The sequence below is a fragment of the Clupea harengus genome, chromosome 11, assembly GCF_900700415.2.
Source record: "Clupea harengus chromosome 11, Ch_v2.0.2, whole genome shotgun sequence".
NCBI classification, from domain to species: Eukaryota; Metazoa; Chordata; class Actinopteri; order Clupeiformes; family Clupeidae; genus Clupea; species Clupea harengus.
The window spans coordinates 29585079-29612415 of NC_045162.1; the positions used below are offsets into that span (position 1 = coordinate 29585079).

The window sequence follows — 27337 nt, forward strand, 5'->3', positions numbered from 1 at the left end:
TGAGTATCATCGGCATAACCGTAAAACTGGAGGCCATGGCGGCGGAGGATCTGTCCAAGTGGGAGCATGTAGAGGATGAAGAGAAGGGGACCAAGCACGGAACCCTGGGGGATGCCATGGGTGACAGAAACTATTGATTTGCAGTAGTTGATTGAAATTAATTGATGTCTGTCAGTAAGGGTAGGACTGGTTCCAGGAGAGGGCAGTGCCAGTAATACCAAGGGTGGATTTGAGGAGTGTGATGAGTGTGGAATGGTTATTGATAGCGCTGAGGTCAAGAAGAATGAGGATGCTGATGGAACCAGAGTCTGAGGATAACGGTAGGTCATTTGTGACTTTGATCAGAACAGTTTCAGTGCTGTTCTGAGCGAAAACCAGACTGAAAAGGGAGTCAAGGTAGGATTTTATCTGAGTGGCAACAACTCTCTCCAGCACTTTTGACAGGAAGGGCGGGTTGGAGATGGGCCGGTAGTTATTGGGGGAGTCAGGGTCAAGTCCAGGTTGTGTGTTGAGTATGGGGGTAACTGCGGCAAGCTTTAAGGTGGAGGGGATGTAGCCAGAAGACAGGGAGGAGTTTACAGTATTTGAGATGAGTAGTGCTGTCAAACGATTAAAATATTTAATTGTGATTAATCGCATTTATGTCATAGTTAACTCAAAATGAATCGCGATTAATCGCACATTTTTATCTATTCTAAATGTCCCTTCATTTATTTATTTTTTCCATCATTTTATTTTAATTTTAATGCCCTTATCAACAGGGAAAAGTGGATTGGCTTGCTTTATACAAATGTTTTATTTAATTGAAAACCAACATTGCCAAACAGGGCGGTACAAAATAAAATTATAAAGTGCACATTTCAGGTAAACAAGGACTCAGCCTATAGTGCAGTTAAACCATGGCTTAATATTTTCTTTTTTTCAAGTTTGCTGGGAACATAGGAGTCAGGCCTCTTATTTCAGAAACAATGAACCGTAACAGTTCGGTTACCAATAAAAGGTAAGCCTACTACTTCTTTGCTTTCAGCCAGCTGCCTGTTGACATTTTCAGACAACAGTGAAGCTCGCTTCTTTTGCACAACTTTTAAAAGTAAACTTTCCATTCAGAAGCTTTTTATCATCCATTTCGCCGTATCGCGCTCACCATTCACTCAAACCATAATGTTAGCCTACTACACAGTTTGCGAGGCCAAAAAGAACGTTAATCAAAAAAAAAAAAAAAAACAACATCTCATGTTAATCTCGCGATAAAAGAATTAACGGCGTTAAAATGGGTTTGCGTTAACGCCGTTAATAACGCGTTTAACTGACAGTACTGGAGATGAGTGGACAGATAATGGGGAGACAGGCCTTGATGAGGAAGGAGGGGAACGGGTCCAAGGCACTAGTAAATGACTTCATACCGGCTACCACTGAGAAAAGGGGTCAGTGAATGATGAGAAGGTGTGATCTGTCAGCAGTGGGGGTCAGGTTCGGTTCTAGGAGGGATGGAGGAGGCCAGCTGGTTGAGGATAGTGTCAATTTAATTTGGGAAGAAACATGAGAATTCATTGCATTTGTCAACGGTGAAGGAGTGGGAGAGGTTGTCCATGGGTTTAAGGGGTTTGTTGATGGTGGAGAATAGTGTCCTTGGGTTATCACAGCCAGACTGGATTATTCCTGAGTAATTTGCAGAGCCAGTAGAGTTGAGGGGGTTCTTGTAATGATGTTGGTGTTCTTTATATGCCTCTGCGTGAACAGTAAGACCTGTTTTCGAGCTGTTGCCTGTCAGCGAGCCACTCGAGCTGACATCCCTTAGATTTTAAGCTGTGTAGCTCGTCAGTGAACCAGAGGGCGGAGTGTGTGAAGGAGACACATTTTCTTTGAATGGGTGCAAGCTGGTCCAGGCAGGAGGAGAGTGTGGTGTTATAAAAGTTGACCAGTTTGCTGGGGGAGGCATTCTGCATTAGGGTGAAGTCTGAGATGCTTTCGGACAGGTGAGTAGAGAGAGAAGATGGAATTATGGACTTATGGATGGTTTCAAAATGTTATGTTGCGTTTCTGCGTTTCAAAGGGGGTGGGGATCTCTATTTGGAGGAGGATGGCAAGGTTGAAATGGTGAGGTCAATGCAAGACAGTTAGTCGATGCTGGTGCCAGTGGAACAGACAAGGTCCAGGGCGTGGGTGTGTGTGGTTGGGTACTGTGGGTGGGGAAATCTATGTGTTGAGGTGATGTTAAAAAATTGTCAGTATTTCCAAAAGTTCAGTTGCTTTTTTACAGTCTGTGGAGTCAACATGGATGTTAAAGTCGCCCTGTAGTAACAGAGATGGTGATATGGCAGAGAGCGGTGTTACAAATGCTGACAGGTCTGAGGGGAAGGCAGGGTTGGGCTTTCACCATCCATCCATCCTGTCCCCTCTCCCCTTCTCCTTCATGTTCTGTGCGCAAGCACAAATGCCCCCTGTTGCTGATTGGCTGAAATAGTGCTGTGTGATTTAGTCAGAACCACTTTGTTTGTTTCCCACTTCCAGAGTCAAAGTTACATATGGTGGACCTCTACACATTTAGTTTATTTAGGACAAAAAAAAACAACATATCGCACCTTTGGATTGCAATTTGTCCAAAAGGTCAGCTCAGTGACAATAGGCTGATATGATCATCAAATGAATGATACATGAAATGAATTAATACATAAAAACAGTGTTCTTCCATGGTCTCCAAAATGACCTTTCAATATTGAAGTGGGTGCTCTTGAAATTTGAAGTGCTTTGCAAAAGTATTCGGCCCTCCTCCCCCTTTTCCAGGATTTGCATGACTGTGGAAACCCTGGCAACATGATGTGTGTTGGTGGGGTTGGTAAAGGATTGCAGCAGTGATTACTTGCAGCATTCCACCTCTGGCCTGGTGCCTATGGACAAATCACAGTTGTGGCGATATCCTTAACCAACCCCAGTCTCACTCGTGCCGTAGGACTTAAATATACCCTAGAACACGGTTGAATCCATTAACAAAATGGGGGAAATTGGCAAATTTTTTTGGTAGAGACAATTTGTAATTGCACCCAAAAAGACGAAACTGTACCTTCAAAATGATATACTTTGTATAAATAAAAAGCAAGAAAAATCTCATTTAAATGTATTAAACAAACCAACTTTAATTTGATTATAGACTTTAACAGTACAAAAGGGGTGAATACCTCTGCAAAGCACTGTACATACTGTGGCCACTTGAACTGAACTGAATAGTGTGTACACAAAATTGCATACAAACCCATGAGAGGAGATATTCATAAAGTAGGACTTCATACCTTTGATTGCTATGACGACGAGCAGAAGCAGCCCCCAGGCCTTCATGGTCCTCTGTGCCACAGGTATCTGGAGGGAAAAGGCAACGCCATTACTGTACCAACTCAAGGTCCAAACACCTAAAACACCATGTCACAACTGCCATCGTTACCTTGAACACCTAACAACTGATGGGTGAAAAGGGTCCACAAGAGTGCGCTTTAGTGTTTCACTGGTTTAACCACCTTCCCCCGTTTCTGTGTGAAAGTGACAACAGAATACAGTAATGACATACTCTCTTGTACAAAGCTAGAATCTGGACACACATACATTCAAACAACCCCTTATTTGTGTTTCACCAAGACAGTATGTGTTTGCCCTTATGTAAGTGTGAAATAGAAAAACTTCTGAAATTTTATTTCATTATTAGGACAGACCTTAAATGTCCATGAATCCATAATCAATTTAATTTCAACACAATATCAATTTCATTTCAACACAATATTCATTTCATTTCAACACAATATCAATTTCATTTTAACACAACATTAATTTCATTTCAACACACTATACATTTCTTATTGGACAAGGGGCATTCCGTGAGTGGAGATATCCTGGCAAAAACCCGCTCGGTCACCCCACTGCTAGTAATCGTACACTTCAACCGTTGAATCTAATCCATGGAACATCTTCTATTATGGCTTATAGACGGCAATACATTTCAGATCTGCACATTCAGCCTCTCCACTCTTGATTGTGGAATTGTAAGATAGTCGCTATTTTTGCCGCAACAAAAACTATAATCAGATGAACCAGATATTTCCAGACTTACTATCCTAAACTCCACAAAAGGCCCAGCCTCAGAGGTCATTAGTGCAGGGGCTTATATATGGTGGATTTCTTCTGTTTGGTATTTCATCTCCATACCCTTGGGCTTTGCAGGAGGTGTCATGGTTATTCCCTCGATCTCAAAACCATTTCCTTGAGCGTATTAGCCTTTCCGTAATGACACACCAAAGAACAAATCATGGGGACCCAGTACCAACTCAAAACAGGCTATCACATCATATATCAAGATTTAGTAATATTCGTCATTAATATGTATTTGGATGAGGAGGAGGGAAGAGAAGGATAGGACATTAGGCACGGACAAATAGGGAAGAGAGGTGGAGTAGAGAGAAAACAGAGAGAAATGAAGGTTTAATGCATGAATGCATGGCGTGGGGAGCTTTGAATATGCATTCAGGCATTTGTTTCCATGCTCCGAGGCCCACTCAAAACATTCTTCTATGCATGCCAGTCTCAAATTCCTCTACTCCCCGCCTTCCCATTCCTTACCCTTATTTGCTTTCTATTTGACAGTGCACCCACTAGTGACACAATGACACACTTTCCAACACTGACACTTATATTGTTTAACAGTATTTGAACCATTTGAAGCGTGATAGACCTGGGGTAGACTCATTTGCTAATTAGTGGCTGATCCAACCTCCAAATGATCAGATATCTGCCTTTTGTCCTCCCCCACTCCTCACTCTTACATTCTGCACTCTGAGTTGAGTGCTTGGAAGATTGGGGCACATTCATGGTCATTACGGGTTTGACTGTTTTCCTGCCACCATTCGATTTTTCTCCTATCACTGCTTCCCACTAGAATTCTTCTTCTTCTTCTTCTTCTTCTTCTTCTTCTTCTTCTTCTTATCTCTCTCTGTACTTCAATCATTCCATTCATTTCTCACAAAGCTACAGTACAGTTAAAGTTCAGAATGGACTTACCAAATTGATATGCAGGTGTACTACTGTCTACACAGACAGCTAGAGATACACCATACATGTGCAAAAGATAAGTATTCGGCAGGTACTTTTGTCCAAAGAAACAATACAAAACAGTAAAACAAAACAAAACAATACAGTAAAAATAGAGTAAAAACTATTAAATATCCAATTATAGTAAAAAATAACAATTATTACAGTAAAAGTAAGTATACAAAAATGTATAACTATGAAATATCCAAATATAGTAACAAATAACAATTATTACAGTAAAAATAACTATACAAAAACTGTGATGTATGTCTGTCACAAATAAGTTAGCAGGACAAATGCTATTTAAAAAGGTAAGTTATCACTTCTTTCTGGAACAGACAGCACTAGGTAGGTCACTCCACCCACACAGCTAGATTAGCATTGCAATAGTCTAGTTTAGAAAAAACCAGGGCCTGGATTGTGTAGTATATTTTGTGGAATAGGGTCTCACCTTCCGAATATTATTAATGGTGAACTGACCCTCGAGACAGAAGCCACATGCCCAGAGAAATGATCTTGGTCGTTGATCATAACACTCAAGTTTCTTGCAGCTTTAGCTGGGCTCAATGATGATGAAGCAAGTTGAATGGTAATACTTTGTGGGATAGCGGAATTGGCTGGGAATACCAGGACTTTAGTTTATGGAGTCATCTTGGAAGAACATGTACAGCTGAGTGCCATCAGCATAACAGTGGACGGGGAACAAATGGGAGTGCATGATGTCCCATATGGAAGATAGAACATAGGAGGGGTCCGAGTACAGATCACGGAGACACACCAGTGAAGAGGTGGTGACATTTAGACACTTGCCCTTGCCAAGATACTGAATGAACATCCACGTTATCCATTCCAACCCATTCTGTTAAAATGAATCACTCAAATTCAATGTCTTGTCATAAATGTTCTGTTTATTTAGTTTATATTTACACATCGTAATATCACTTTGCATTGTCCGTCTTACTGTTGTTAGTGTCGTCTTGCGTCTGTTTGTTTGGTTGCGTGAATAAGGCGCAACCAAGCGCGAGTTTTAAAACTAACTCCCGGGTTAACCCGAAGTATTTGATTGTTTGGCTGAGTTCTTATGTGTCGGCTATGGACTAGCTAATTTGGTCCTTTTACTTATTTAAGTCGACTTATATTGTGTTTATTTGTCTAGTGGTTATGAGGCCATTCATTTGTCTTCTGAAAAGTTTAATTTATATTGATTTATTATTGTCATTGTTTTTAGTGCCTTACGGGCCTTAGTTGGGGAAATAAAAAACCCTCATCATCTTAACCATCATCAACCTCCTGAGTCCTCTTTGAGTTTAACATCTTGCTCTAACTGCGAAAGCTATCCCGACCTTTAACATATAATAGGGCGCAACCAAGCGCGAATTTTAAAACTAACTTACCAATTTACCAGTCTATCAATAAATCGTAAGGCAGTGATAAATTCCTGCTCTATGCAATGACCTGATGCTGCTGTCACCTACCGAACAAGAGTTACAGCAGCACCTGTATCTGCTAGAGCATTTTTGTCTGAACTCGGTCCAGACAGTTCATTTGGCAAAAAATAAGATTTTCCCATTGGCCTTAAACATACAAACTTAAAATTCTTGAAACATCTAAAATCAAGTGCGGAAAACACACAAAATACTATTTCAACCATTCATAACCCACGAGGTCAGCCCTGAAACCAGTCCCCTTTGTCAGATGATTCGGAGGATAACTGCTTTCCAAAGTCAGATCAGAGTAAAATAAATTATGAAACAAAGTAAAACAAACATTGGGACAGTCAAACCATATCACAACCCAATGTATAATGGTATCAAACACTAAAAAGAGACTATGAATTAGCAGCGTATCTTTACACTGCCAAAGATACAAAGCAGAGGTAAATCCTAACCAAGGACAGGTTCAGTGACCACAGCCTAGCAATTGAGAAAACAAAAACATCATGGCTACTAAGAGAACAACACATCTGTGGTCACTGGATGACTGGTGAGATTGAGACAGAGATACACTTTCTCCTTCATCGTGAAAAATTAAATAAAGAAGAAATAATTATATTACCCATAACATGGGCAAACAGTGCCTCTGGCTACTTAATTCTGTCACAGGTTGTCATGACCAGAGAGACAGTAAGTAGTTTCACCATTTATGGTTTGATCTTATATGTATAACCTGATTTCCACTTATGTGTGTTCATGTTTGTGTGGTCCCATTTAGCTTAAATGTAGCTTCCCAGTTAGCTTAATTGATGATTGGTGTTTCGCTCTCTTTTTGTGTTGTTGTTTTGTTTTTAATGTAACACTAGGCTTTTGGCAAAACGGTACATAAACAGTCATGCCAATGTCACCGTCTTGATATTTTGTCCCAACCCCATTGTTGTAGGATAGTAACCAACACCACTGTGTGCAATAGCAGTGCAAAGTTTGCATTGAGGAAGGTGGTTACCTGGAATTCGTCCATTGTGTTATAATCAGGAATAAGCATATGGTTTAATCCCGAACCTGCATAAAGAGTCAGCCTCTCCTCCAGTTAACCTGTAAATGTAGCCTGATGTCACCTTAACTACCCTCCCTTAACCAGTGGACTAAAGACAGCGAGTGACACATACCTCCTTCTCTTCTACCGGCATTGCTGGAAACACGTCTCTCATCTCTCCTCTCCCCAAGAGAGCACACACACCTCTCTTTCCCCGCACTCTGGAGAGCGCACACTCGTCTCTTAGCTGCTCAGAAGAGCAGGCCCTCGCTCTCACATTCAATACAACAAACTGTTTGTCTTACAGCAACGATGCCAAAGATTTCCTGTTAGCCAGGAACGCAACGCTAACCGAGTGTAAGCAAGTTTAGCGTTAGCAGAAACTCTGCTAGCTAACTCTGTGACGGGCGCAAGCCAAGCAAGTAATCGCAAAGACGACCACAAAACAAACGGAGTGACCGGGTCCTCCCATGTACACTGCACAGCAATGGCGACATTACAATTATGACCTCCTTCATCCACAGACATTATGCTGTTCGCCTCATCAAAACACTGGAAACCCCTTTCCTCCAAGGACTGTGGATTGGACCGAGCATTGGGTTACCTTCTATATGTGGGTGTGGCGAAAAGCTCAGTGAGGGTTCAAAAGTGATATGTGTTTATTAAATCTTGAGAAGGATCAAACAAACCGTGAGTCCAACACCCAAATTCGAAAATCTAATACAAAAAGGGGGATTAATAACAATAAAGACAAATCTAAATTCAAAGTCTCTAGAAAAAACCTGCTAAGCCTCTAATTAAATAGAGGACAAAATTCAGCAGTCTCCAGGGTATGTACATACCTGACAAGACACTCCCCACTAGACAGAACAAGTGAACATATAGAAAGGTGGCCAGCACCATTTATAACAAAGGCGTATACACAAAAATCAATAAATACACAGGTCACACAACAAGCCCTGAAACACAAATATGGTATTTATCAGTGTGCTAAACATCAACATCAAAGAAATAACTATGTAATTAATCATATTTCCAGGCATGTAAAAAGACAAAGACCATTTATATTGTCCCTACAGCCATTAAAGAGAGTCGTCTAATTACACTGGGAACCATTTAAATGTTCCCCCTGTTTCCCGCGGGAAACTAACGTGCTATTAGCTAACGTGCACCCAACAGTGCACACTCAAGCACACAAGGTCACACACACTCCCCCTTTAATTCATTATTTAGATACACTGAGTTAGATCAAATATTGTGTGTTTTACTTCTGATAATTGTAAATAAATGATTTGATTATATATGCTGGTCTATTTAATGTTACACAAGAATGAATGCTGCCAACCTCTTCTATTCAGAACTCCTAACACCTTCAACCTTTACTTGCTATTCATAAAGTAACTGATTTTAAATGAATAACTACAACTAAAGTTCCAAATTGATAGTTTAATACATTTCATTGGACTGATATATCACATTGATTTGTGGCTGTTCTTTATTTTGACCACTGTGGTAGACACCACATGTGCAGCAAAGGAGATAAGAACGAAAGGGTTCAGAAGCCAAGTTTGAAAGTTGTGGCAGTTAGCATAATGAGCTATAACCTAGCTCTTCAATCCAACACAGTGCACAAGAGGTAAGAATGCTGAGTGACTTGAAGGGCCTGAGAAGTGATGTCATGATTGCTTTATTTCTGTTGGACAGGGTTGTTTTGTGTGTGTGTTGGGGGGGGGGGGGGGGGGGGGCTGGAGGCTGCAAAAATCCTAAATGAATGAGTAGAGTAACTGTCTGCCGGGAGTCCAATTTGAGTTAGAAGAGATTTCAATTACATTTCCATTGCTGGTAATAAAGCTATTGAGGAACGATACGAATTTGATCTAATCAGTATGAAAGGCATACTTGCCAAGAAGAAGTAGGAAACCTTTATGAAACTGATGGAATTCAGGATAGGGAGTTCAGACTAAATGTGAGGTTAAATTTAAGGCTTTAATTCATAGCACTTTGAACTCACAGAGGGAGGTGACAAAACACCTAGGGTCTTTGTTGGAGAAAAATTCCTCCCTTGCCCTTGTTACGAGCGACAGAGCCATCAGCTCCTGTGAATCAACCGCTGCGAATAGCTTTCACCCCCATGTACCCTTTGCAAGCATAAAAATAAGTAGCTACTATGTAATCTTGGTTATCAATGAGCTGAAAGATCATCCTAGCTCCACAGAAAAGAAGCTAGCTAGCAAGGGATGCAGGGATGCAGGCAAGTGGCAAGCTAAATAAGATGACTGAAGTTCTATTTGTGTTTCTTGAGGCCCAAAGGAATGTGTAGACCAGCACTCATCAGAAAATATAACAACGGTACTTAGCAGTTTACTTTTGTGTAATTAACGTAATGTTAACCTTCTGGCTAGTTCTGGCAGGTACCATTGTCAATACCATTGCCTGTTTGTTGTCATTACGTGAACGCTCTCAACTTGGAAGTGGAACTTTCCAATAGGGAACTTTCCCAATTTCCTGCTGCCTGAATGCATGATCAGCTCTGCTTCCTAGGCCTTCCCTATGTTGTCAGTTCTGTCATCGACGATAACTTGTACTTTTGATTGATAGCCACATCAATTTTAGCCAGTCAGATTGATGTATTTTAAGGATGTGGGTGGAATCTGGCTTCTCTGCTTGTATAGAGTATGGAAGTCAACTGGAGGTTTGTAGTTTTTAGTGTTTGCATTTTAACTTCCTGATCTCAAAGAAAAAGTCCCTATGGAAAAATGAATGGGTTTTCACAAAATTTGCGAAAATAAGGTGTGAGTAAAACACCGCCAGAAAACCGCTAGAAAACCTAGGCAAATTGTTTGGTCAGTTAAAATGTAGTTATTGGTCTATCTTTTAAAGATTGGATGGGAATCGAGAACGGGTTCTTGTTGAGAACCGGTTGCCAGTGGATCGATTCTTCGGAATCGTTAGCCAAAGTCCTTAGCGATTCCGCTATCGATTCCAGTGCTGGTGCCGCATGCGAGATGACGTCACACGCACGCAGCCTTGTTTTGTTTAGACCGCAGCCAACATGGCGTCTAGGCAGAGGCGTTTGAAAGTGTGGTTATATTTCACGCGAAAAGATGACCACAGGGCCACTTGAAATGCTTGCAAAACGTCTATTTCATCAAAGGGGGCACACACTGGGGGGCACTGTGGCGCAAGCAGTAGCCCCGACCACATTCGGGCTTGACGCCCATGGAGGACACGGGTTTGAATCCGGCCCGATGTCATTTCTCCTGTCCACTCCCCAGCTCTTCTCCCTCTCATTTCCTGTCCCACTCTTCACTGCACTATCGATTAAAAGGCACAAAAGCCCAAAAATAAATCTTTAAAAAAAAAAAAGGGGGCACACACTACCTATAGGCAGAAACATTTGTCCACACAGCATGAAATAACTTTGCAGAAATGTCATCTTTTCGAGTGACGATAACGTTAATGAATCTCAACCAAGCAACAGCAGCGCGGCTAACGTTAGCGCTTCATCTGTTAATATCGAAGGTAAACTCCTCCAGACCCTGTCTTTTGTGTTAGTGCCATTAGTTTCATTGTGTAAACCAGCTTTCACTGTATGAATAATCTCCATTTCCACTGCGAGTTTGTTGACCTATTCTTAGGTTTGTTTTTGGTTATTTAAAATATATACATACATACTGTATATGCTGTGCATCATCTATTCAGAGAATATTATATAAAAGAAAATGAATGTTAATAAACCCGTTTGTACTTTTTTGCCCAATGAGAATCGATAAGAGAAGGAATCGGATCAATAAGCAGAATCGAAAATGGAATCGGAATCGCTAAAATCTTGTCAATTCCCATCCTTAATGAAATATGAGGAAAAATATTCTGTCGTGTGTCTCACGCAACAAGAGGGACTCTAGAGTGGTATCCATGGTTACAGACATCTCACACCCTTATGAAACGTAATGTTACAGTTCAAGCGCCTAAAACATCTGATTTATTCCATGCGTGTGTCCATCATGACTGTAGACCAATCAGATGCAAAGGTAACCCTTGTGGGCACACAATTATATGATAAAACTGAAAAATGTCTCACTTGCATCCATAGTGATCTAGATCTGAAATAAAATAAAAATTAGGGAGCGGCTACATTTTGGGATGGTTATCAACATCAAAATTTACGATATGGTACTCCAATGGTATTTTATCATAGTTTGAGGTAACATTACATGGACATTTGCCACTATCCTATGCCTAAGGCTGAAAAGTAAGCCTTGACACATGGGGGCGAAAATTGCCAAAACATTCCAGAATCTAACAGGTTAATTGTGATGCTAAGAATGGCCGTAGGAGGTGGGATATTTTGCTACGTCAGAACATGGGGCGTGGTAGACAGAAAAGGAGGGTCTTTTTCCCCCTAGAAATCGAAAGTGAGGTGAGTGACAGCTGTCAATCCTTTATATGTGCTCCTACCAAACTTTGTTTAGAAAAACATCATTAGGTTGAACAAATAATTCAGCTTGGATATAAACCCACTTCCTGCCTCCTACCTTTGCCATCAACTTTGTCACAGATCTGTTCACAGATCATGTGTATGCAAAATTGATGACTAGAGTCAGATTTGGTCTGGATATGTTCTCAGCCATACTGTTATGGCTGACTTGCAATATTTGCATTTTGTTGAACTCCACCCAATGATCACATGATTGAGGAGTCATGATTCTAGGATAAATGCATATGTGTAAGAAATGATTATAATGAATATATAATACGGATATTGAAATGTAGAAGCAGAACTCTATTTACCAGATTACACAATAGCGTTTACACCCTTGAGACAAATGCACATATCATACTTAAACATTCCCAAAATGTCATTACCTGGACTTCACACTGCACAATAACATGAAAATGATTCCTTCTTCTTTTGAATTGTACATGTTATATATTGATAAATAATGCCTAAAATAGTGTTAAAGTAGCTAAATACATTTAAATACATATTTAATCTATGTGTACTTTTTGTTTGCCGAGAACAACAGAAGGAATTGTTTTTGCTGAAGAAAGAGTCCTTTGTAAGAGGCAAGAGCAGGATTTTTTCCCCCAACAGACTCTCTCACAGCTTGTGTTGCTGTTTGCGTGTGACACGTGCTCTAGTGAACACACATACTCACACACAAGCAATACACATGCACATACAATACCAGATGGTCCACAGCCACTCTGGGTATCTAACTGAACTGGGTTAGTCACACACACACACACACAATGTCTGTGCTAATGTCTTGGCATCAGGGATCTCAAATATATCTTTGGACCACAATGGCCTTGACAATGTGTTTATTTAGAAAAAAATAGAACCATGTTAGAATTGAATCGAATTTTTTTTTGTATTTGTATTTAAAATATTAAAATGAGTTTGACATTAATGACTGACATTAATAGGACAGTAATGGATGAAATAGCAGTAGGCTGAATACACGTATTAAGCGCTATGACACGTAACACCCATGCTCTAAAGAGATATGGAGCTGACAGAAAGAGAGTGAGAGTACTCTTATGTCTTTTTAGGGCTTGCTCACATATGACAGATGGTAAACCACAGGATTCATAACCTGTGTCACAACCCACTGATAGCCATGCAGACAAAAGATTCCAGTTGCTTTCTGAGAGACAAACGGAAAACTCAATTAGTTCTAAACTAACTGAAGCACATAAATGATTTTCAGTGGAATCTCCTAATATCTGACTTTCTTGTCTCCATCATTACAAATGGTATTAAGGTATTACTGCTATTACTAAAGTGGTCTTAATTAAACAAATGATTTTGCTAGTTTCATATCATCAAAAGGAATGACATCTGAATTAGATAGGTCACCAACCAAATACTGTCATTAGGCCCTTCCACAACACCTAAATAACCTTGGCAATCCCCAGTTGCTTGCCTTACAATGCCCTGTCCCTTCTGCCAGGGTGTAGTTATGCAAGAGACTGGCTTTCTTTATTGGTGGAATATGGCAAATTGAAACAAATGTTCTTTGCCTTTTCAGCGTGCTTACATTAAAAACACCAAAAAGAAAAAGTTATTGCTAGTATTTATCTGGTGGCCCACTAACAGTACTCCATCATATTAATCCTAACAAACTAACCAATACATGAGCAAAACAATCAATCCGAGTAAATAGTCTCTTACATGAAATTAATTAATTCATAAAAAGATTTGAATGCCACCTCCAATTTGTTGGACTAACAAAGCCGGTCCAAGTGCATCATTTCTATAAGCTAAGTTTAATGTGTACATAATATGCGCTTGGAAATATAGTGATATATTAGTACCCACTTTAACAACGTTTCAAAATACAAAAAAAAAAGGACTCAGACTCACCAGGGTGTTGGTAGGAACAGGTTATCGTAGGCCTTTCCAGCTATCTGATTCTAATCCTCATATGTCGTCAGGGCAAATCCTTGACTCTCTCTCTCTCTCTCTCTCTCTCTGTACCGTGTCCAGTGGGGGTCAAACAACTACCAGCCCTCCACCCATTCCTCTCCTGTTTTCACCACTCCACCCATCTTCTACAGAGAGCTCAGGCATTGTTCAACCCTTGCAGCCAGCCATTGATAAATTCATGACCTGCACTGTCTGCTCGACAAAGAATGTCACTGTCACTAGACACCGTGAGGCTGTCAGCAAACTGGCTCCTCTAACTGAGACACATTTTATGATAGGAACTGGGTGTGCACATATGTGTGTGGTGGGGAAATAGACGTTCCAATGTAGGCTAGCACATTGAGTATTCTTCCATTTGTGTATAAGTTAGTCTCTCTCTGTTGCATATGTGAGTGAGTGAGTGGGTGAGTGTGAGTTCTTGAAAACTGGTGCTTTTGAAGAATTACTTGTTCACAGACTCAAAAGCAATGTTTACAGGATATTCATATAAACAGCACTACTTTTTTTAAGAAACTTGGTCTAATGCAGTGAAACCTCTCCTCATCTTCTTTTCCTCGTTGTGCACATGTCAGTGACTCTGGAAATTCCTCTCCATATATATGGGTAGAACCAAAATACAACAAGTCCACAAAGTCCTCCTTCAACTGTACAGGCAAAGTCTTAATATTTTTAGATAATGTATATATGTGTACGAATATCACAATATACATCCAAAAAATGATCATAGTGCTCAGCAGTACATTGAGGTTGAGGGTCAGCACTAATAAAAAATAATGATTAGTTATTAGTGATCTAAAATCTGAAAAATACAGGTCATTGATCTATGTAAAAACGGTTAATATTCAATGGCTAATGGTTAAAGATGTTTGATCATGAGTTTTAACACAGCAAATGTTAACATCAACTATTATAATCTTCTAGTATGTATTCAAATTTAGCTTCTTACAAAGTCATAAAGGTACACTACAGGGAAAAAAATAAATATTCAGAATATTTGGTGAAGGACAACATTAGAATTAGAATTAGAATGCTATTCTAAACAGCACAATGTGCATTCACATTTTTGCTGTGAGGTTAATATACAATGCTGTAATGTGTCATATTAGACAAAGTATGCTTAGCAAATACGCCATATAAACTACTGTGTTAAGGCTTACAAGGTACCAAAGTAGTACACCTTCTTGCTATATGCACAGGGGTAAAAACAAGGTTTACCTATCCATTGTATCCAAGATCTAAGATCATTTTAAATACAGAATAAATACAAACTGGAAATTATAAAAAATTATAAAACAAATAGAATAAATAAATGATTGTAATGATTATTCAGTAATTATGAACATTTGATCATTTTAATCCATGCCTAGTTATGTTTTGGTGGATGAAATGAGTGAAAAGTTTGCTAAATGTAAGATGATAAAGATAAAAAAGTCAAGGCAAGTTCCTCTTCATTTTCTTTTGTAAGTACTCTGAAATATGCTTGGGAAAATATGCATTGAAATGGCAGCGAAAGAATGCCATACTTGACCTATACTAATGTAACTGATGGTGGGGGGCAAATGCTACACGTTGCTCTGAGCTCAACTGCATGCATGCACTCACACACGCACATCACTGCCCACACAGTCTCCACACACACAGAGGCCATTGTCACCGGAGTCTTCGCCCCGAGAACAAAACAGCGCCACTGGAGCCTGACACCGTGAAACACAGAGTTGATGTTCACAGCTAATTGTCATTTAAAGCAGAACAATCCCTCTTTCTTTTCTCCCAGGCCTTGCAGCATGCTCCCTCCCTCCCCTATTCGGATCGGTTTAGTCTGTGCACGATTAGCTAACTTGATCTATGGTTCTACAGAAATGCCTCATCTCTGTCTCTCCCCTCCCCTTTTTATTGAATGGTGTGTTTTTTTTTTCTTCTCTTTCTGTCCTGAACGTTTTAGCTATGACAGTGTCCATACCTATTTATCCAGATAACTAGATATGAAAATCTTCATTCATTCATCCTTTGTCCAGGCACTGTTTTATGAGATGTAAAAGGTCTTATGCCTAACACAAGCCCAGACCAGAACAGTGGACCTGAATAATCTCCCCGATTACACACAAATCTTTCTTCTCACACTTTCTGGGGACTTTTGGTGTGTTATGAACCAGGGATGTGATTCTCAAGACCAGTATTGGGCTTGATGCTAGAATGAGATCAAAGTTAATGGTTGTGGTCTCTACCTGGTCTTGTGCAAATATTGTCTTACCATGACCCCAAGTCTTCAAACTGTTTTTTTTTTTAAATAATTATTTCATTTCAATGACATTAGTAGGTCTATGCAGAACTATGTAACAAAATTGTAAAAATTGTTTATATGAATAACTGCCATCCACCTGCTCTGTGTGCTGCTGACATTATCAAAAGTAGAACAACTACAAGAAAAAAATCAATAATTTGCAGTGTGTGACCTATATGTCAGTGAACAGTGAAACAAATATTTCTTCGACAATGATCCTTTTTGTATATAGAGCAATAATACTACTTCTCACGTTAGGCTGGTCTTCATTTCCACTACACACAGGGACATTAGAATATTTAAGAACGAGGAAAAATATGGGGAAACAATATGTTGATCAGTGTTCGAAATTGATTGAGTACTATGCTGTATAACACAAAATGAAAAATACGGGACAAAACACAAAAGCACAAAAAAATCGGGAAAACACAAAAGATATACTGGGGATAACTGGGATTAACCTAGAACTCACCAACGTTGCATAGCACTGTGGATAACTAAGAACAAACTCTTCAACAGAACGACCATGGAGTCGCGGACTATGGAAACAAAACAGCGCAGGACTAGACTAAGACGACCTGGAAATCGTGGATTACACAAAATACACTGGACCTGACGGCGCAGCAGCGCGGGACCAGAACTAGGACAGAACGACTTAGAAGTCGTGAAGATCACTGGCGTGGCAGCGGAGGTCGGGGATCCGGAGCTTGTATCGCATTGTGGTAAATTGAGTGATGTGAGCGTGATGCAAGAACCGACAGGGAGTGGGGATGAAGGTTATATGAGTGAACAAAAGCTGTTTGGGATCAGTAATCAACTGCTGGGGAAGGTGAGTGCCAGGTGTGTGGGATCAGTGCTGATTGTGAATGAAGTGCAGCTGGGAGTGTGAATGAGTCCAAAGTCAAGAAAGGGGGTGTGGCCGGAGCTCACTTCATCACAGACGTGACAATAGTTCTGCATAACCGAACTGCATAGTCTATGTAGCCATTAGATGTGCCTGTCAGAAGTTTAAAAGAAAGATGTAGGTTACAGTTTAAAAGGAGCAAAGGGCTCCCTCCGTAAGAGATTAGCTCTGCCCCAGACCCTGAGTCCAGCCCCCTATCACGTCCTTTCCATTACTGGTCAACCCCTGTGCAACGGATCACTTCGCCATGTCACTCCCACAGTCTCGCTAAGTGTGGGTCTCATTCACCAGGAAAGGATTCAGTTCCTTGTCCTGGAGAATTCTACAGCTGATATTATCCTAGGACTACCGTGGCTAGTAGGGGTGTGAATCTCTCATGAAAAAGACGATCCGATTCGTATCTCCATACATGGGCATGATACGATACAAGAAAAGATGCATGTTGATAAAAAACGATTCAGTGCGATTCGATGCAGTTCAATAATTGAAAACACTGCGTTGTGAGGAAACAATGGACCTCATTCTCAAACATTTTCTTAAGTGTCTTCTTAAATATCTTCTTACCAACTTCGAAAGACCAACCTAAGAAAATATCTGAAAATTTGTTCAGAATAGGTTGATGGCTATAATCTGCTCTTGAATGTGCTTTGATAAATTGGGGTCATGCAAAAGTTAATTAAATAATGTTTCTCTATAGTTTGGATGAGAAGAAAGGGGTACCTGTCGGGAAGACCTACATCAACGATAAACAGAGCAAATTTGTTAAGTAGCTACAAGACCTTGGACAAAAGAGCCTTACTCCCAACACAAATTTGGGGTACAAGGTGGGTTGGCCACGTCAACTGGGCTTTGGACAACTTTTAACTTCTTACTCCTGACCGTACAGCTATTGTCCCCAGATGTGGAGGAATACGACCCCTGAGGGTTGCTGAGAGTGTGCGGATGTGAAGACCAAACCTCATGGACAAGGACAACCCATCTCACATTGAGCAAGAGGAGTAGTAGGCCCAATACATTATTTAAAAAAGTAAAATTGGTTGATTTTGTTTAATCCATTCTGAGAGTGATTTACAATGATATTAAAACCATAGGTAAAGGTTGTTTATGTCAAACAATGCCAGGTTTAATTTTGGCCGGTAAAAAATATGATTGGCTGGTAATTCATTTTTTTTAGGCTTATAGTCGCCCTTTATCTGTCTGTATTTATTCCATTTAAATTCATGTCTGAAATCGTACTGTGCTATAGGCTACAAATAAAGTTTGAATTGATTTATCAAAAGGTTGCAGCAAGACGTCAGCAGCAGATGGAGCAGCTCATATTTTATGCTCCAAAACCTTCTGGAGCTAAAACGAGCATTGGGTGCTTATGCAGCTGATTATGAACTAGCTACTATGTTCACTGCCAACCAGTGGGGCCTGATCGAAAACATGCTATCCCTTCTGCAACCTTTTGAAAAGCTCACCAAGGAAATCAGCTTGTCCTCCGCATCGACCACCAATGTCATTCCTTCTGTGATGGCTTTACAACGTTTCCTGGGCAAAGCTGTTGCATCAGATCACGGTGTGAAGACGGCAAAATCCACACTGCTGGAAGCTGTAATGCGCAGATTCGCAGACATAGAAAAATAGCCTCTCTATATGGTACAAGGACAGATTGTATTCTGAAGAGCTCAAGGCACAAGTAAGGGGACAGCTTTGGGATCTGCTGGATGAAGGCCCACAGACAGGCCCCGACCAAGGATCCGAAGCCAAAGCCAACAAGACAGATGAGCCAGCTGAGGAGGAGGTGCCACGACCGGGTTCCTTATTGTCGATGTTTGCCGAAATCATGGAGGAAGAGACCCCGCAGCAGGCCCGTTGACAGCGCGGTACGGTCACAGATGACTCTCTACCTCTCAGAGCCACCCATCTCTCGGAGTGCACAGCCACTGGCGTACTGGAAAACCAACAAGGATCGTTTTCCTGCCCTCGCCACTGTAGCAAGAGTTTATCTCTCTGCACCCTGCACTGGTGTGGAGAGTGAGCGCTTGTTCAGTGCTGCATCCAACATCATTAATGAACCCAGGAACAGACTCTCATCTGAAAAGGCAGAGATCCTACTCTTTATCAAAAAGAACCTGCCAACGATGCTTAAGAAGTCATAGACATTTAGCCTAAGCATAGCCTACTTTTTTATGTTTTATTTGGCCTGCGTGCTATTATTTATTTTCAACGAATATTCGTTTAGCCTATTAAATCAGGTATTTCCCCCCCAGCCATAATGTCATATAGGCTCTTATGAGGCAACATTATTAGCCTTTTATTGGTTAGGCTGTTTAATTTTTTTTTCTCCCAGCCTGGTAATAAATAAATAATATGTTATTGAATTCACTATTCATTTTCTTGAATTCATATTTCTTTAGGCTACACCAGATGTTAATTAACTCTTAGGGGACCAAGGCCTTTTAGACTCTTTTAGGTAGTGTGACATACCTTGATATTTATGTATATTTCACCTAACTAAAAACATTGGATCTCATTCTCAAACATTTTCTTAAGTGTCTTCTTAAATATCTTCTTACGAACTTCGTAAAAGCAACCTAAGAAAAGACACAGAATCCAAAGGCAATGCGAAAGCAATTTGAGACTGATCAAAATCATGTCAAAGGCGGAAAGCGAACACCGGTCCAGTAAACGCAGACCTAACTTCGGTGCAGAGGTGGAGGTACTGTTGTAGGATGTAGATGTGTGCATCCTATTCCACTATGGCTATATCCACACGATTTAGTTTAGTGCTTATTTATTTATTCACTTACATTTGCAGTGTTCGTGTAGTGCTTTTATTTATTTTAGGACATCACGATGCCTCGTATAATCATGACTATAAATGTGAAATGTAATTGTTAAAGATACAAATATTCTCGTATTTATTATTATTATAATTATTTAAATCCGAGGATGTCTGTAGAGTTGATGTGAACACAATCACCAACGATTTCTCACAAATTCAGCCCTTAAGAAAAATCTCGGCGATTTACGACTGCTATTTAGCGTTCTTAAATTGTGGTGTAAGTTCAGAACAAATACCAGATGAGAAAACTTTCATGAATGCCAAATTTGTCCCGAAAACCTCATGAGTGGAGTTCAGGAGAAATGTCTTCCTAACTTGTTCTTAACTGCGCTCAGGAATGAGGCCCATTGTTTTTATGGGGCCACAGCAGTTTTGGAAGAGCTTCAACATCTGGATGATGAGAAGATCGAAATAGAGAATCTGATAGAATCAGAGAGCAGCGATAGTCAGCACCCACACATACTTATCAGTTTAACCACAGGACCAAGCAGAAACAGACACAGAGTATGGAAGCGTCTTCAGTGTCCCACCTACAGCACATACACCCAAGGCTCCTTTAGGTGCAACAGATTTAGGGTTAGGTGCATCCATGCAAGGGAATGTAGATGGGCCAGAAAGTATGCCATTACCCCTGTACAATCGATGGGCAACCCACTGTCTACATACCCCTTGCCAATGTACCAATGAACGTGCCATCTGGTTTTAAGTATGTCATTTTATATAATTTATTTTATTTGTATCATTATTATTATATTTTTAATGTTAGTACATGTGCAGTATGTACTCATCCACATACACTCCAACACACGTGCACGAGACTTCTGTGGTTGCCTACTGATTGGTTTACCTAGCAACGGGGCAGTCGAGTCGAGATTGAACAGTGGAGACGTGAAGCTACACTGTCACTATCCAGTGGTTAAGGAAAATAGATTGAAAGGCTACTGTAACGTAGATATTGTCGGGGACATTCCGGGTGGTGATCAGTACTCTCATAGTCTGTCTAGTGAGAGCCAGTGACATCACGGAGTTTAGCCTGAGCCCTAAAGTGAGAGCTGCTTTGAAGCTAGTAGTGCTAGGGCTAGTCCAATAGCGTTAGTCAGTGCCTAATAATAACCAGATAGTGTAACGTCTGACTACCCACCCCGGAGGAGCGGTAACCTGCCTCAAGTGAGCGCCAGTCATCGGACCTGTTTTACTGGCGATGTGGAGAGACGAGGGAAGTCATTTGCCACAGTCAGCTACAGTCTGGTGAGCGTTGGGAGCCCTTAAGTGGCGGCGTTAGCTTAGAAGCTAACCGCGCGCAGCCAACTTTCCCCAGTTCAGCGGCGTTCTCCTGGGCAACGGATCCTTAGGTATTCCCTGCCAACTCCGCTGCTGGCCCCACTAACTAAGAGGTGTAGTCCCTAACTAAGGTACTGTTTTCTTTATTTAATCTACGGCGACCCAGTGGAAATTCAACATAACCTTTGCAATCACCTGAGACACATTCATTGCACACTGATCCCCATTTCACTAATTGTGAGACTACTAGCACCAATTGGCTGGACCTCTTTTGAAATAAGGTCAGTCACTTTAAAGGGGGTGAATACTTATGCAATCACTTATTTTACATTACATATTTTTATTTAATTGACATTACTGTGTAGAAATCTGTTTTCACTTTGACATTAAAGAGGGCTTTTTTGTAAAAACCATGATTTGATTTATAAAAGCAATAAAAGGGTAAAACATCCAAGGGGGTGAATGCTTAAGGCTGACTCACACTATATGCTTTGGAATGCGTTGATCCGTCAAGGTTGACGGGACGTCATCCGTTGCCAAACTGAATTGTGGCTCCGTTGGGTTGCGTTGCGGCAAGAGTGGTACGGCGAGCGCCCTCTAGTGGTACGCGGAGTATTACATTTTTTTTTTTTATTATTGAAGCAATCCTTGAAACATAAATGTGTCTGTCCACCCACACACACTAAACACATAAGCCACAAGGTTTCTAAATGGAATTCAAATTAAACTAGGCTTTAATCTTTCTGTACGTATTGTTGTTGTTTTTTCGTGTGCGTGCGCAGCCAATAGAGACGTTTACTGCAAGCCTCTTAGCTATTATGCTATGATGTTAAACCGGCATTGACTAACTATATAGTTATAACTGCTGTGATGATGAGTGGGGGAAGCAAAAATAGTGCCAACTCGTTGCAATCCTGGCTCCAAGGGAATATTAGGAGGAGAAATGAGGTGAATGTGTCAGGCAGCACAACACAAAATGAAGTTGCCAACAGTCAAGGTTATCCTAGCGCTAGTGCTTGCAGTGTATTGAGCAGTGATGCTTCAGCACCGGCTAGCAGACGACACAAAACTGTAAGGAAATACGACTCGATTTATATTAATCTTGGATTTACTTGGAGTGAGGCTGAGGATGAACCAAGACCACAGTGCGTTGTGTGCGGAGATGTTCTCAGCAATGAAAGTATGAAGCCATCACATCTCAGACGGCATCTTTCCACTAATCATCCATCACTGAAAGATAAGCCAGTTGACTTTTTTCTCAGAAAACACGATGAGCTAAAGCAGTCCAAGACAACAATTCGGCACAGCTTTACACCCGTTACCAAAGCTCAAGAAGCTTCCTATCGTGCCAGCCTTCGTATAGCAAAAGCTGGTAAGCCGCACACGATTGGAGAAGAACTATGTTTACCTTTGGCCAAAGAGATGACGGGCATTATGTGTGGCGAGAAAGCTGCGAAACAGTTGAGCTTGGTGCCACTCTCTAATGACACAGTGCCACATAGGATACAAGCAATGGCAAATAATGTTAAACACATACTGGTGGAACGAATTAAATACAGTCCTTACCTTTCCATACAACTTGACGAAACCACGATGTTGCGGATTTGGCTAATTTGCTTGTATACGTCAGATACGAATATCAAAGCGCAACTCATGAGGACTTTCTGTTCTGTCAGTCACTTCAGACAAGAACTACAGAAGAACACATCTTTCAGCTCGTGAATGCCTTTTTCCAAGAGACTGGGCTAGACTGGAAAAAGTGCGTCGGAGTCTGCACAGACGGCGCAAGGGCCATGACAGGTCGCCACAGCGGAGTGGTGGCCCGAATCCGCGAGGTGGCACGTGATGTACAATGGACTCACTGCCAGGGGCGGACTGGCCATCGGGGATACCGGGGGAATCCCCGGTGGGCCGGTTGGGATGGTCCAAAATACCGGCCCACCCAAAACGCCGCCTGGCCCTCGCCGGCACTGACTATAATCTATGTTTCGCTGAACACGTATAATTTACTCGAATATCTATACAATGTGAAATTCACTGACTGAATTTTATACCATTCCTCGCGATCTGTATTCACACTCATGGTGCCTATTTTTCGAAATTTTTCTGAAGTGTCTTCTTTACTCATCTAATGTCTTCCGTCAGTCTAACTTTGTTTTAGGCGTTATTAAATGTCAATCACTCTAGCCTACTCAACACTTGCATCACTCGCTTGCAGACACCTTCAACACCCCTACACACACACACAATCACACACCCAGCATGCAACACTACTGATACCACTGATGTTCACACCCCATCGTATGTTCTGTAGGCCAATGTTCATTTCTACAATATAGTTCAGGTGCGGCTTGTCCATAAAGGCGATTAGGGCGACGCACTGCCTACGGGAAAAGGATTTTTTTTTTCTGTCGGATTCTACCACTAGACCGTCTGATCTGCCTCTGAATGTCATTGTCGAATCAGCCAACAGTCACTCAGGCAAACGTGGTGCTTGAAATGACCCCGCCCCTTTTTGGGGCAAAACTGAAATCGCCCCAGATCTCTCTCATTGACTCATGTTAAATCCATTTTTAACATTCAGTGCAACAACTCGATTCGCTCTTTGAAAGTCGGCGTACTTATGAAGGTAAATTGACAACAAAACATTTAGGACTTCCTAGACCAAATGTATCCATTCAACAGGTTTCTACAAGGGGGGGAATCCTACATCCAAGAATTGGAATGAAAGAAAATCGTGGCTAGCAGGCTGTGAAGTGACTAATTCCTATATACCACTGTCACTTGTCATAGGTTTCACAGTGTGAATGTTTGCTTCTTGCACTAACACTGAGTTATTTTCTATGTGATGACTTATTTAGCTTTTGTAAGCCACTACTTTCAAGATCAGTCAATAAATATGGTTGGTTTTGACTTATATGTTGCCCCCTTCTCTATGTTGTTACTAGACATATCATGTGACCTGTTAAGCTATGTTACATCATACAACTTTTGAGACATGTGGATAATGAAAAAGTGGGATATTGTAATGTGGAGCCACATCATGTTTGCTTATGAAGGCTCCTGGATGCAACTTTCTTTCATAGCTTTCCACCTGTAACTAGCTACTCTAGCTATGTAGGTAGAGGGGAAATATTTCTGTTGTGTGATGCCATCTAGTGGACAAAAAGGTATTGCTGTATGAGTTAATAACAAATTGATACAATTGTCTTGCTTAATGTAACTACTGAATTGTGTGGTCTTTCTCTGCTGACATTCATTCCTTAAGGCTCTGTAGTTCTACATATAACCATCTGATACTAGCCCAGAGTTAAGCATATTCATCAAGCAAACTATACCTACCTTGGAGTGTTACAATAGCCAATATCATTTTATTCCATGTGTCCATCCAGGCAAATTGGTGGATCCAATCCAAATGTTATAAAAAAAACATATATGATGTAATTTCTTTGTAATCATCTAAAGTAATGTTAAGTGTATGGGTATTTTTCCAAGTAGGCCACTGACTGGTCGATACGTGCAATGCTTTGAGTGGGCAACGCGTCGTGTATTGAGTGGGCAGTGCGCCGTGTATTAAGTGGGCCGGTCTGACAGTAACTCCCGGGCCACTTTTTTCCCCCAGTCCGCCCCTGCTCACTGCAGCATTCATCGCGAAGCTCTCGCAGTGAAGTAAGTAAATGCTGAATTTAAGGCTGTCTCCACAGCTGTAAAAACTGTAAATTTCATCAAAGCCAGACCGATGCATTCTCGCCTATTCCATGTTCTCTGTGATGAGAGGGGCAGCGAGCATGTCCAACTTCTGTTGCATACAGAAGTAAGATGGCTCTCAAGAGGGAAGGTGCTGTCCAGGCTTTTCGAATTGCACAGAGAGGTCCAAGTGTTCTTACAGGACAAAAACGTCCCCGCATCAGGTGTTTTTGATGACACTGTGTGGCTCAGTCAGCTCGCCTACTTGTCTGACATTTTTTCCCGTATGAATGAGCTGAATTTGGTACTGCAGGGACTCTCTACCAGTGCCTTTGATGTCCAGGACAAAATCAGTGCAATGCTGAAAAAGCTGGAATTATTCAAAATAAAAGTAAGGACTGGTGATGTGTCAGCGTTCCCTAATCTGGAGACTTTTCTCTCTGACAATGACCTCAGGCTCGCTGATCAAGTCAGGGACAACATTGCTGAGCACCTTAAAATCTCTCCGACAACAGTTTGTTATTAAGGCTTCTGACGTCCTGGAGGAGAACCTATCGGCTCTTGAGCAGGAGCTTTTAATTGAACTGTCCTGTGACGACACATTGAAGTCAACCTTCAGAGGCCAGACATTGCTGAACTTTTGGATGCAGCGACGCAGCGAATATCCAGCGCTTTCGGACAAGGCAGTGCGCTTTCTAATTCTATTCGCCACCACTTATTTATGCGAGAAAGGCTTCTTTTCTCTCGACTCCATTAAGACTAAACATAGAAGCAGGTTGGATGCTGAACCAAGTCTGAGGCTAAAGCTAACCGCAATCGACCAAGACATCGTAGCACTCTGTTCACAGAGCCACGCACACCCCTCTCACTAAGCATGATAGGCCCAGAGTCGTCATTACCAATTTCCATTCTATTTTTATTATTCTTCTTAAAAGTAGCCTACATTCCGTTTGAATGCATTACTTGAGAATATCACAGTAGGGCCTACTTTTCATAATTTTTTATGTTCAATTTTTCTCTGTGAATGATTAATGCAAGGCAATTGCTTATTTAGTTTGACTCCAGTATTCGAATATTCATGTTTTGATGCAGTACAATTTATACTTGTTAAACCTCACTAGATTGACTGGTATTTTATATCCCCATTTGCTGGGTAGGCCTATGTTTTGATGCAGATCAGTTATTAGTATTGTCACGTAAGTTTTTAAATACAATACATGAGTTTACATACACTTAGTTGCTGCAGTCATGTGAACAATAAATCATTATTAATATGAATGCCTTCTGTGTAATCTCTATGTAGTTACAGGCAGTGTTGGGGAGTAACGGAATACATGTACCGGCGTTACGTATTTAGAATACAACTTATGAGTAACTGTATTCTGTTACAGTTACAATTTAAATAGATGGTATTCAGAATACAGTTACATTGTTGAAATCAATGGATTACATGATGGTACTTCTCTGTTTCACGAGTTTATTCACTCTCTAAATAAATGAAGGCAACTTGATGCATTTCCCAGAAGCCCAACATGAAAATTAGCTATTTCCGTGATCAGTAGCTGCTAATGGAGTCGGAAGAGGAGCAGGTGCCAGAGCCGGCACAACAGAGCCAGGGCAGGAATGCTTTTCTATCCTGGAAATTCAAACAGCATTTCACGTTAAAGAAAGAGAAGGGAGGACGTAATATAACTGTGCAGTGCAACCTCTGCTTGCCAGCAACCAACCTCCTTTCCAAAGACTCCACCTCCAACCTGAAGAAGCATCTTAAAGTAAATCATTTTTTTTATTAGCCAAGGGTAGTCATCTGCTGTAGTTTTACTGGTCACCTTGCTATTTTATAGTTGTATCAGCCAGATGTGCGCCTTTACATTCTCCTATGTGCTGATTTACTAGCCCCGGAGGCGTTGAAAGACTCTGATTAGCCTTGTTTGACATGCTAGCTAACGTTAGCTGAAATTAGCTCCTGTTCGCTTAAACTGCGGTTAGATTTTTGTAGTATGCAGATCGGGACTACAAACACAAAAATGTATCTGCGAGTTCAGGTACTTGTTAGTAACACTACTGTGGAAGCTTTTATATGTTTAAATGCTTCCACATGGTTTTAGTTGCATGTGTGGTAGGGTGGTGTTGTTACACCTACACTCCCTGCTTTTACATTCACATTCAATCAGCCCAACTATCGTCAGCCTAGTCACTGATAACCTCCACTTAGATGGAGATAAAAGGACCAGACGTTGTGTGCGTGCATGACGGTGTCTGTAACCACACCCCTTCTCCTGTTGAGGTGCTTTCCTGATTTGCCGGCCCTGTATTCCTAGCCTTCCCTCTGACGCTCGCCTTCGTGAGGAACCGTACTTCGCCGCTGACCTCGTCGTTCCT

At 41.0% G+C, this 27337-nt stretch overlaps 1 protein-coding gene across 5 annotated transcripts in view; it reads right to left on the reverse strand.

The window, feature by feature from the left end:
* mag (myelin associated glycoprotein) overlaps positions 1-27337 on the reverse strand; it is a 66012-nt gene that overhangs the window by 26273 nt on the left and 12402 nt on the right. For 2 of the 5 annotated variants that reach the window (XM_031576821.2, XM_012828710.3), the window contains exons 1-3: positions 13910-14175; positions 3437-3521; positions 3288-3354 (exon numbers count right to left, since the gene is read on the reverse strand). In XM_031576821.2, coding sequence (XP_031432681.1) covers positions 3288-3333 — 46 coding nt within the window. In that variant the 5' untranslated portion in view covers positions 3334-3354; positions 3437-3521; positions 13910-14175. Of the gene's footprint in view, positions 1-3287; positions 3355-3436; positions 3522-13909; positions 14176-27337 lie in introns of those variants that run through there. The other 3 variants (XM_031576822.2, XM_031576823.2, XM_031576820.2) reach the window with 2 other exon arrangements.